This window comes from Sturnira hondurensis, unplaced genomic scaffold, assembly GCF_014824575.4.
Source record: "Sturnira hondurensis isolate 20B ecotype Veracruz unplaced genomic scaffold, ASM1482457v3 Scaffold0012488, whole genome shotgun sequence".
In the NCBI taxonomy this organism is placed as follows: Eukaryota; Metazoa; Chordata; class Mammalia; order Chiroptera; family Phyllostomidae; genus Sturnira; species Sturnira hondurensis.
This window is the reverse complement of record NW_028085119.1, coordinates 3,469,190-3,481,928: the sequence shown is the minus strand read 5'-3', so window position 1 is coordinate 3,481,928 and position 12,739 is coordinate 3,469,190. Positions and strand designations below refer to the sequence as shown.

At 37.6% G+C, this 12,739-nt stretch overlaps 1 protein-coding gene across 2 annotated transcripts in view; it reads right to left on the bottom strand.

The window, feature by feature from the left end:
* Window positions 1-8,946, bottom strand: part of STAM (signal transducing adaptor molecule) — a 58,514-nt gene extending 49,568 nt beyond the window's left edge. The window contains exon 1 of one of the 2 annotated variants that reach the window (XM_037060782.1): window positions 8,697-8,946. In XM_037060782.1, coding sequence (XP_036916677.1) covers window positions 8,697-8,736 — 40 coding nt within the window. In that variant the 5' untranslated portion in view covers window positions 8,737-8,946. The remainder of the gene's footprint in view (window positions 1-8,696) is intronic. The other variant, XM_037060783.1, reaches the window with a different exon arrangement.
* Between the last annotated feature and the right edge of the window lie 3,793 nt (window positions 8,947-12,739).

The following is a 12,739-nucleotide window of genomic DNA, read 5'->3' as shown; positions in this document are numbered from 1 at the left end:
GGTAAGGTTAGAAGTGATAACATTGTATATGCATTTTAAGTATATTTTATTGATTACGCTATTACAGTTCTTCCAATTTTCCCCCCTTAATCCACCTTCACCCTGTACTCCCGAACCCTCCAGCATTACCCCCTTAGTACATGTCCATGGGTTGTACATATAAGTTCTTTGAGTTCTCTGTTTCCTATACCATTTTGACCTCTCCCCAACTATTTTATGCCTACCAACTATGCTTCTTCTTCCCTCTACCTTTCTATCACATTCCTCCCTTCCCCCTCCCCACTGAAAACCCTCCATGTGATGTCCATTTTTTATTCTTTTTCTGTTCTAGTTGTTTCCTTAGTATTTGTTTTCATTATTTTTTTAGGTTCAGCTGTTGATAGTTGTTTATTGTCATTTTACTGTTCATAGTTTTGATCTTCCTTTTCTTAGATAAGTCCCTTTAACATTTCATATAATAAGGACTTGGTGATGGTGAACTCCTTTAACCTGACCTTATCTAGGAAGCACTTTATCTGCCCTTCCATTCTAAATGAAAGCTTTGCTGGATAGAGTAATCTTAGATGTAGGTCCTTGTCTTTCAGGACTTCCAATACTTCTTTCCAGCCCCTTCTTGCCTTTAAGGTTTCTTTTGAGAAATCAGCTAATAGCCTGATGGGCACTCCTTTGTAGGTAACTCTTTCCTTCCCACTTGCTGCTTTTAAGATTCTTTATTTCTAGACTTGGGTAATTTAATGATGATGTGCCTTGGTGTGTTCCTCTCTGGGTCCAATTTCTTTGGGACTCTCTGGGCTTCCTGGACTTCCTGGACACTTATTTTCCTTCACCAGATTGGGGAGGTTTTCCTTCATTATTTGTTAAAAAAAGTTTTCAATTTCTTGCTGTTGTTGTTCTCCTTCTGGCACCCCTATAATTCGGATATTGGAATGTTTCAAGTTGTCCCAGAGGTTTCTAAATCTCTCTTCATTTTTTTGAATTCTTGTTTCTTCATTTTGTTCCTGTTGGATGTTTATTTCTTCCTTTTGTTCCAAGTTGCTGCTTTGAGTCCTGGTTTCCTTCCTGTCACTGCTGGTTACCTGAATATTTTGCTTTATTTCATTTTGGGTATCGTTCATTTGTTCTTTCATTTTTCGACCAAGCTCAATCAGTTCTGTGAACACTTCAATTAACAGGGCTTTAAAATCTCCATCAGACAGGCTGGCCATCTCCTCACTGCTCTCTTTCTGGAGTTACGTTCTGTTTTTCCATTTGGGCCATATTTCTCCGCCTGGGTGCACCTGTTAAGTTGTAAGGGGGGGACCTTAGCTATTCAATGAAAGGCAACTCTCCTTGCTGTGCTGCAGCACTGCCTGTTGGGGAGGGGCCAGAGAGAGAACAGTGTGTCTCACCTGCCTGTCTCCATCCCACTTTCCAACAAACTTGTATGAGACTGGGAGTTACTGCCACCGCAGCAACCGCTGTAGTCCACAGTCAGCTCTGAGTCTCAGTTTCCCCTTAAGTCAGGCCTGTCTGTGCAGTCCACCGCCTCACCATCTGCTGCCTTACAGGTCTGGTTGGCCTGGCTGACTGTTTCTTTAATTCCTTGGTTGTGGGAGTTCCATGCAGTTTGATTTTCTGGTACTTTTGGTTGTTTATCGATTTTAAATTGGTTGTACACGGAAGTGAAGGGTTTCTACCTAAATATCCATCTTGGCTAGAACTCCTGTATTTTTTAAGTAGAGCCAAAAGATCTTCCTGATAGAATGGATGTGGAAAATGAACGAAAAAGAAGAATCAGTGATGATTTCTAGACAATAGAGATGAGTGACATTTCTATTGTCACTCACAAATATCACAAATACCATCCGCAGAAATAGATAATGATGAAGGATGCACAGGTTTGGGGAAAGAAACTAAGAACTATTACCATCTCTATATTCCGTATTAAAGGTAAGAAAACTGAGGCACCGAGTATCTAAGCAACTAGACCAAAGTCATACTGCCAGTAAGTAGGAAACCTGGGGAATGAATTCAGGCAGTGTAGCTCCAGAATCTGAATTCAGTAACCTAGAAGAAATGGATAAGTTCCTAGAAATATATCATGGAATATATATTCCTAGACCAAATCATGAAGAATTAGAAAATCTAATCAGGCCAATCAACAGCAAGGAAACTATCAAAAATATCCCAAAAATAAAAGCCCAGGACTAGATAGCTTCACCTGTGAATTTTAGCAAACAACTGATACCTACCCTTCTCTAACTCTTCCAAAATACTGAAGAAGCAATACTTTCTAACACATTTTAGGAGGCCAACAAAACCCTGATACTAAAACCTGGCAAGGTTAACACAAAAAAGAAAACTACAAACCAGTTTCTTTGATGACTACTGATGCAAAAATTCTAAACAAAATACTAGCAAATCAAATACAGAAATACATTTTAAAATTATACATCAGGATCAAGTGGGTTTCATTCCAAGAGCACAAGGAAGGTTCAACATACACAAATTGATCAATGTAATGCACCACATTAACAAAAAAAGAAATAAAAATCGTATAATTTTCTGCATCTATTTATATATATGTTTGTATATCTTTAAACATATATACTTATAAATATAAGTAGGTATATATGTATATCTACTTATAAATATATATTTATAAATAGATGCATAAAATTTACATATTTATAAATGCAAATATATTTATATTTATAAATACAAACATATCTTTATAAATATATACAAATATATAAATATATTTATAAGCATGCAGAAAATACACTGGATAAGATACAACATCCATTTATGATTAAAACACTCAATAAAATGGGTACAGAAGTTTCACAATATAATACAGGCCATATATGACAAACCCTCAGCTAATATCATAGTCAGTGGTGAAAAAACTGAAGCTTTTCCCCTAAAATCAGAAACAACACAAAAATGTCCACTTTCACCACTCTTACTCAGCATAGCTTTGGAAGTTCTAGCCAGAGCAATCAGACAAGAGAAAAGAAATAAAATGTATCCAAAATGGGAATGAAGTGTCACTTTTTTTGCTGATGACATAATTTTATGTATAGAAAACCCTAAAGATTCCACCAAAAAACTATTAGAAACAATAAACAAATACAGTAGAGTTGCAGGATACAAAATCTATGTACAAAAATCCACTGCATTCCTAAATATTAACAAATAAAATTTCAGAAAAAGAAAAAAACAATTCTTTTTGCAGTTGCAACAAAAAGAGTAAAATACCCAAGAACAAACTTAACAAAGGATGTGAAGAAGCTATATACTGAAAACTACAAGACAATAAAAATGGAAAGATATTCTATGTTCATGGATTGGAAGAATCAACATAGTTAAAATGCTCATATTACCTAAAGCAATATACAGATGTAATGTCATACCTACCAAAATCCAATGTCATTTTTTAAAGAAATAGAACAAAAAAATCATCACATTGGTGTGGAACCGCAAAAGACCCGGAATAGTCAAAGCAACCCCAAGAAAAACAAATGAAGCCAGAAGTACCATACTCCTTGACTTCAAATTATACAACAGAGCTATGATAATCAGAACAGCATGGTATTGCAGAAGAGACACACAGATCAATGGAACAAAAGTGAGAGCCCAGAAATAAACCCAAATGTATATGGGCATACAATTTTTGACAAAGGAGCCAAAAGCAAACAGTGGAGTAAAGAAAGCCTCTTAAGTAAATGGTGCTTGAAAAATTGGAAAGCCACATGCAAAAGAATGAAACTACAGTTTGTCTGCATGTACAAAAATTAATTTAAAATAGATCAAAGACCTAAATATAACATCTGAAACAATAAATTACATAGAAGACACAGTTATCAAACTCATGAACCTCAATCTCAGAAAAGTTTTTATGAACTTGACCCCAAAGGCAAGGGAAGTAAAGCAAAAATAAATGAACGAGTCTATACCAAACTCAAGAGCCTCTGTACAGCAAAAGAAACTACAACCAATATAAAAAATGCAGCCAACCGAATGGGGGATGATATTTGCAAACAACAGCTATCAAATAAGGGTTTAATAACCAAAATATATTAAAAAACTCATACAACTCGACACCAAAAAAACCCAAATAATATAAGTATTATATTATTAAAATAAACATTATATTAAAATGATATAATCATTATGTTATTAAAATCACACAATTGAGTATATAAATTATATAATAATGTAATTATAATATAATTATTATTACATCCTTAAAAATAAGCAGAGGACCTGAAGAGACACTTCTCCCAAAAAGACATACAAATGGGCAACAGATACATGAAAAGACATTCAACTTAACACACTATTAGGGAAATACAAATTAAAACTACAATGAGATACCACCTCATACCTGTTAAAATAGCTATTATCAACAAGACAAACAGCAAGTGTTGGGGAGGCTGTGGAGGAAAAGGAACTCTCACACTGCTGGTGGGAATGCAAACTGGTACAGCCGCTATTGAAAACAATATGGAAGCACCTCAAAAAATTAAGAACAGAATTACCATATGACCCACAATCCCTCTTCTGGGTATCTACCTGAAAAACTTGAAAACATTTATTCACAGAGATATATGTATCTGTATGTTCACTGCAGCACTATTCATAGTGACCAAGATGTGGAAACAACAGAAGAGTCCTTTGCTGGATGACTGGATAAAGAAGATTTGGTACATATACACAATGGACTACTACCCAGCCATAAGAAAAGATGAAATACTGGTATTTACAACATGGGTCCACTCTGAAAATATTATGCTAAGCTAAGTAAGTCAGTCAGAAAAAAGCTAAGAACCATATGATTTCACTTACATGAGAGATATAAAACTGAAATTCATAGACACAGACAACAGTAGTATATGATTACCAGAAGAAAAGAGGGTGGGGATGAGAGGTAGTAAAGCGTAAACGGAGCCAAATATATGGTGACAGGTGGTTTGACTTTGGGTGATGGGTACACAATGCAATATACTGATCATGTATCATAGAAAATTTACACTTGATACCTACATAATCCTATTAACCAAATATCACCCTAATAAATTTAATTTTAAAAAAATGAATTCTTAAAGCTAAACTAAACTGCCTCCTAAGACTCTAAGGGAAAAATTTTTTTGAAGAAGTTCTAAGTCTAAGCTCCAGACTCAGTCCAACAATTGGAAAGCACAAAAAGGAGAGACAAAAAAAGACTAAAAAAGGGCAAAGCAGAAAATCAAAAAAGTTCTGTGTCCTGGAAAACAAGTGAATAAGTACATCAAAGAGCACTGTTAAGAGATCAACAAAGGAATAGACGAGAAATTGACCACTGGACTTGGCAAGATAGACATCATTAGGGACACTGAAGTAAAAGCTTCACAGGATGAGTTACTTTATAATTCAAGAGTTGAAATTTGGCAAGAAATGTGACATCCAAAATGAGATTCATTTATTCAATAAATGCTCACTTAAAGTTTATTAGTGTCAGACACACTACATGCTGGTAATATACTGAACAAACCAAACAAAAAACCCCCGTCTTCCTGGAGCTCACATTGTAGTCACATGTTTGGCCATTTCTTCAATGGCCAAAAACTACTGCCAGTACCTTGCTTCTTTATCTGAAATGTTGTATTACATAAATTGCATAAATCGGTTCATGAATTTCTGATTAACCGTTTCAGTTTACGAATAAAGTGGAAAGCAACTTTGAAAAAGTACAAATGTATACTAATGTTAAATGGTAAATAATGGCAAATAATTATATCACGTGATTTAGGTGATTTAGTGGGAGCTCTTTAATATCACTGAAATACTCACTGACGGACAAAGAAAGAAGGAATAGTGATAAATGTATTCTACATACTATATTCTACATGGTCTCCTAGTAAAAAATTTAACATGGTAGTCTACTGGACTTTGTCCAAAGATTATTTACTGGGAGTCTCTGACAGGTCTTAGATAACCATTCATGCTATTTTCATACATGGGTCATGAAGAGAGAATTGATCCAAGTACCCAAACCTGACTAACTTTAAAAAGTAAGCTTTTCTGGAGCAAAACAATGTTCCTACACTCAAGAAACTTACTATCTAGCAGGCTCAAATGACATATTCTCAATTCAACAAATATTTATTAAGCATCTGTTATGTAACAACCAATACTATAATTAAGGAGGGTAACACAGGATATAACTACCTTTAGTGCTAAATAATTTGTTAATGACAAAAGGTGTTCCAGTTTTTAAGAGTGGAGATTATGGTGATCTAGAGCAACGGTTTTCAACTGAAAACTGTTCTGTAGGCCTAGAGGACATTCAGTAATTTTTTGGAAACCTTTTAAATCTGGGGGTGGGGGGATGCCATTGGCATCTAGTGGGTATATATCAGGGATGCTGCTAAATACTTACCATTGGACAGCTCAGACCACCCCCACCCCTGGCAACAAAGACATTTATCTGGTCCATACTGTCAAGAGTGTTGCTACTGAATAACTCTAGGCTATATAGTAATCAGGAAATGATTCAGGCATAATGAGTTGGATTCTGAGTTGGCCTTTAATCATGAGGACATGTAAAAAGGTAGAAGAAATAACAGAAGCAAACATATAAAGGCAAGAAGGAGCCTGCTTGAAACTCAATGTTGTACATACTGAGAAAGGGCTGTACGTACTGAGAAGTTTATTTGAACTCAATGGAAATATGAATTGAAAGAGTCAGCAGAATACAAAGGTGACTGGGTAGTTCGAAGCCAGATTACACAAAAACTAGATTAAGGTACTGGGACCATAGAAGCAAGTATTAAAAAATTGTTCTAGGCACTGGCTGGTGTGGCTCAGTGGACTGAGTGCTGGCCTGTGAACCAAAGGGTATCCAGTCTGATTCCCAGTTGGGGCACAGGCCGTGGTTGCAGGCTGGGTAGGTAAGGGGCATGTGAGAGACAGCCACACATTGATGTTTCTCTCCCTCTCTTTCTCCCTCCCTTCCCCTTTCTAAAAATAAATAAATAAAATAAAAGCATGTATATGTTTAAAAATTGTTTTAATTTAAACATTTGCCCTGAATTAATGTAATAAGTTGCAAAACCGCTTAAAAGCAGCAACCATATCTTATTAGTAACTCTATTTCTTATGTAGCTGCCTTGTAAATAGTTTATGCTAAGAGCTTATTAAAGTAAATGCAGTTTTCCAGTTAAGTATTTACAAGTACTATTGGTGATCTCTAAATTTCCATGTATTTTGAGTATTCAGGACATTCATTTAAAAAAACAAACAAAAAAGCTATTATTTTACTACTCTATAAGGGCACTGTAGTAGGCCCTCTACACAGATTATTTAATTTAATCAAAAACAGAATGTGTTTTTGCTCTTTAAAGATGAGGCCACTGGGACTCAAAGAGCTTAAGTAATTTGTCCTTGATTTCACTCAGCTAGAAAGTGGCTGATATAAGATTGAATCCTTTTCTAGTCGTAATTCAAATCTGCAAGCTTCTGTGACACGCTGTGAGGAAAGATTAAAAAAGTAAAATCATCCCTTGCTGGTGTGGCTCAGTGGATTGAGCACCGGCCTGCGAACCAGAGGGCTGCTGGTTCGATTCCCAGTCAGGGCACATGCCTGGGTTTCCGGCAGGGTCCCAGTGGGGGGCGTCTGGGAGGCAACCATACATTCATGTTTCTCTCTCTTTCTCCCTCTCTTTCCCTCTGTCTAGAAGTAAATAAATAAAATCTTTTTTAAAAAAAGAAAGCAAAATCTGACAGCTACCATTCACAATTAAAATATACAAGCAAAAAATTAAGCTGTCCTTATATTTCTTTACTCCAGTGGTTAGTAAATATTGCCTTAAGGAATTTGGACATGGCATTTGGCTTGCTTTCCATTCCACACCTGTGACGCAAAGTAGTTCCTTAACTGCATTCAAATGAACCCTAAATTCTCTTCCCAGAAACTCAAAGTCCTGGTAGTTATCACCCTCAAGCCAGAAAAAGAAAAATCTAACCTGTTGAATTAGTCTGATCACTACCTACTACCAATGATTCAAAGAAAACGAAAAAAGCATTTCAAATTCAAAACAAATTAGCATTTCAGGTTCAAGGTCCTCGTCCACGCTTCTCAAAGTACAGAGACCTACTCTAAGGCAGCCCAGTGGCCCAATGGATGGGTTTCAGCGGTTGCCAAGTATTTCATTTTCAGTTCTCCCAACGTTTTTAAGAGCCTACCCTTAAACAGAAGCTCTCTCCTCCCGTTAGAGTTACAAAGTAGATTTTAAAATCCTTTAAGGAACCTAACCTAAAACATTCTCCCAGTTCCAGATGCTTAACATCTGCCTAGGGAAACACTTTACCATAAGGCTTACAATCCTACCCTAGCCGAGCTGCTCGTCAGCCCCGGGCTCTGCTCCTCCAGAAGCACTGTCCCAGCACCAGGTGCTACACCAGCTGTTCCTCTGACGCTCCCTACAGCAACCCTTTAGGCAGTTCCTCCCAAACCCACGGTTCCAGCTCAAAGCCCATTTCGCAGTCTGAATTCCATTTCTTTCAAAGAGGATGCTCCAAGCGTGCATCCTCCTCCGGACTCTTAAGGTTGGAAGCCTCAATGAAAGGAAAGAGCTCGTCCCCGGCCCGCGAGTCCAGAAGGTACGCAGAGAGCCGGCAAAGCGGACTGGCAGTTCGGGGGCGGGTGCACCGGGAGCGGCAGAAGCACTCACCAACATCCTGATCGAAAGGATTGGTGGCAAAGAGAGGCATCTCCACGGCGTGCCGAGGTGTCTGCAGGGACTCCCCGCCGACACCACGGGAGTCAGGGTGTGACGGAGGAAGGATGACTCCTCGGGCAAAAACAACAACAGATAAGTACTCGACAGGGTCCAAGACAGGTTCTCGCCCCACCAAACCACAGCAACCGCGGCAGCGGCAGCGGCCACAGCTAAGGAGCCTAGAAGGCCCCCTGCGTGGAGCCTGTCGGGAATCTGGGCAACCTCAGCGCTGCCTGACCAGAATCTGCCCAGAAACTGCCCCACCAAAACAGGCCCAACCCAAAAAACCTCTCCTCCATACTCCTTATTGGATTATTCACACAGGAGAGTAGCAGTAATGACTGTGTTTTCTGCTTTTGCCTTGGCCGGCAGTCTCCGGAGGACGGGGACCTGAAGGCGCGCCGAAGCCCACTACGAATCCCAGGAGTGAATCAGAGGACTAAAAGAAAGGGTCGCATTTGTTGTTGAGTGGGACCCCTTCTGCCCGTCCCCCCCCCCCCCCCCCCCNTATCTCTCTTGCCGGCCCCCCCCCCCCCCCCCCGCCCCCGTTGGCTGTCATACATTTGTAGCCCCTGTGGAGGGGGATGGGACATCCGTCATTTGGAGTTATCTAGGTAAAAAAAAAAAAAAGGCTATGAGTAATTTGCTGTCTAAAGTGACGAGAAACTTGCTTGGATGAAGTCATGTGAGCTGAACCGACTGGCTCGAATCCCGGAGGAGGGGAGTGTCAGGGCGCGCGCCCTGGGAGCCAGCTGGAGTAATGCTGGCGTCTGGAGAGTCTGAATGCTGGGCTCCAGAATCTGGAAAGCTTTTCCAGTTGGGCGTTGGTTAGTAGTGACTAGCTGTGCAGTCACTAAGCAGTTGTGTTGGTTGGAAAGTAAGTTTCACAACCCAAGAAATCCCCCCTAAATTGAACAGCAAAAAAAAGAAAACTGAAAAATGGAGCTAGAAATTGATTAGTGATTTCTAACCACTTAAAATGTTTATTTTGTAATTTTACTTACGTTTATTTAACAAATAAAAACTTGTCACGTAGAAATTTTAAGGAGCAGCTTGGATTTTGCGTCCCACTTGGAACAGAGCATCTTGCACGTGAATAGAAGTTATGTAAACTATGTCCAAAAACAGTACTTCCAAAAGTAGAATGCAAATAAGTATTTCCAAAGTGTCGACAACAGTATTAATATTATTAGTGGTATACAAAATCTGCTTACAAAAGTCCATTAGGATTGAAGTTCCAGTTGTAAAAGTAAAAATGCATCGAAGTAGCATTTGGATACATTTTTGCCACGAAGAATGTTAAGAATCAGGAATGTGGGGAAATATACAATCACACTGTTGAATTAAATGTAAGTTACTATATTCTCCCTAAAAGAAATATTTGGAAGTATGTAACCAAAGATTTTAAAAACGTGAACACCTTTAGACCCAGGACATGTACTTTTTTGGAATTTATCCTAAAGACATTCCTTAAGAACATGAACAGAGATAATTCACAGTAACATTGCTTAAATTACCGAAGCATCGTTAATCACTAAAATGTCCAACATTTAAGAGATTGGACAAATTACTTCATTTCTTGGTGTCCCAGTTTCCTCTTGTGTGAGAAATAGGAGAAACCATATTGTGAAAATCAAATATAGTAATACAAGTGAAAACCTTAGGTGCCTAGCATATAGTAAGCTAAAAATAAGTATACGCAATAGTTATAATAGTATTGGTCAAGTAAGTAACAGTACGCACAATGTAAAAACACCACAGCTATTAAGGGTAATATATATATATATTTCCATAGAAAGATCTAAATACATAAATTTTTCAAAGGTGATAAGAAAAAACGCAGAATTACAAAATGACCCAGATTTTTAAAGTATGAGAGAAAATACATGAGAATGTTATGACATGATCCTCTCTCAGTAGTAAGATTGGAGAAAGGTTTTAGTTATTTATGCACTTTATATTTTCCAAATATTTTAATAATGAGCATATTATCTTTCAAAAGCAGGAAAAGTAAACACACAACAATGTAAAAAAAAGTGGTATGTTTGTACTACTGATTCTTATCATTTTGAGAAGCCAGTACCAAAAACTTGTTTGTATTTCATTATGACAGTATAAAATTCTTCCAAAACATCACTATCTGTTTGTGAACCAGAGCCTTCTCTCCCCCAAACCAATTCTTGATTACTAGGCTGAAAGAATCAGGTGACAACTCGTTCACTTCAAGTTCCTGAGCAGAGTCTGGGGGACATTATTATAATCACCCTGTAACACAGCCAGATGTTTACAGAAATGCATTTGGATATGCTTTGTGCTTCAGTAAGGAGACTATATTAGTCTGTTGCCAGCAATAACCTATTGGTCAAACTGTTCGAGCCTTGATTATCAGCACATGAGTGCTGGAAACAGTGAAGGAATAACAACTATTGGTCTTGATTACATCATCTATATATTCTGACCAAGAAGGATGAATTTAGCTATTTGAGACTTTTATGATTAAATGCTGTGAGTAATAAACATTTTTAAATGTAAAATTTTTAACATTATTGTTATGTTTAACATAAAAGCCAAATATAAAAAGTGAAATGGGTCCGTATTTTGAGGTTAGCTTTTCATTATCCTTTAAAACGCTGAACTGCAGAGGTTTCACTTTTAGTGTTTCCATCGTTTTGAAAACACTGTGGGCACTACATATCAATTTCAGATTCAAATGTTTCCTTAATATGTGTTCACTAAATTCTGTGGTTAATTTTAAAATGCATCCCTTCTTTTTGTTTGATTTTGAAAATTCATACACATTAAAAACGATAGAAACATGCAAATGGAGGTGCTCCAAAAATATATATAATTTTAAGTTTCAGGGGGAAAACATCTTAGGAAGATTATTAACACTACTTTAGTTCGCACCCTCATCATCTCTTAGATGAATGATTATATTCATCTCCTACTATGTTTTTCTCCTTTCTTACTGTTGTGGACTGAATTGTGTGCTCCCAAAATGCATATATTAATATTCATAATATCAATGTGATAATATTTGGAGATGGGTCCTTTAGTGGGTAATTAAGTACTTAGGTTTAGATGAGAGCATGCAGGTAGGGTCCTCATAAGGGAACTAGTGCCCTCATAAGAAGAAATACCAGGGAGCTTAATTCATCTCTCTCTCTTTCTCTCTCTCTTCTCTCTGCCATGTGAGCATGTAGTGAGAAGCCAGCCATGCCTGCAAGCCAGGAGGAGAGTTATCACCAGAACCTAACCATGCACACACCCTGAACTGGGATCCAGCCTCCAGAACTGTAAAAGGAAGAAATTTCTGTTATTTAAGTCACACAGTCCTTTATCATATTTTATGGCAGCCAAACTGAGTAATCCACCTACCTAGCTCCCAACCATTCTCCAAACCTCTGTTGGAATTATTTTTCTAGCACATATATCTGATCATGTCATTCCTGTGAAATTTTCACATGGTTCTTCAGTCAGTCAATACATGTTTATAAATTTTTTAAGTGCTCCAGGTACCATTCTGGGTTCTGGAAACATAATAGGGAATAAAAGCTCTATGCAAGATAAGCTTCTTTGGAATATAGACTACGGGAAATATAGTCATTAAATAAATAATTAAATTAACTGCACGGTTACAAGTATGCAAATTAGTCTCCTGCCTTCAAGATTACATTTTAATTAAATGTAATAAAATTTAATTTAATTACATTAAATTTTAAAAAAGATTAAATTTAATCTTTTTTAAAATTTTTATTTATTTATCTTTAGAGGGGAAGGGAAGGAGAGAAGGAGAGAAATATCAAGGTATGGCTGCCTCTCGTGGGTCCCCTGCTGGGAACTGGCCTGCAACCCAGGCATGTGCCCTGACTGGGAATCCAACCATGCTCGAGTGGTTCACAGGCCCGTGCTCAATCCACTGAGCTACAGCAGCCAGGGTGACATTTTAATTCTTTAGTATTATATCCTTATTGAACTGGCTCCTGAGTAACCTC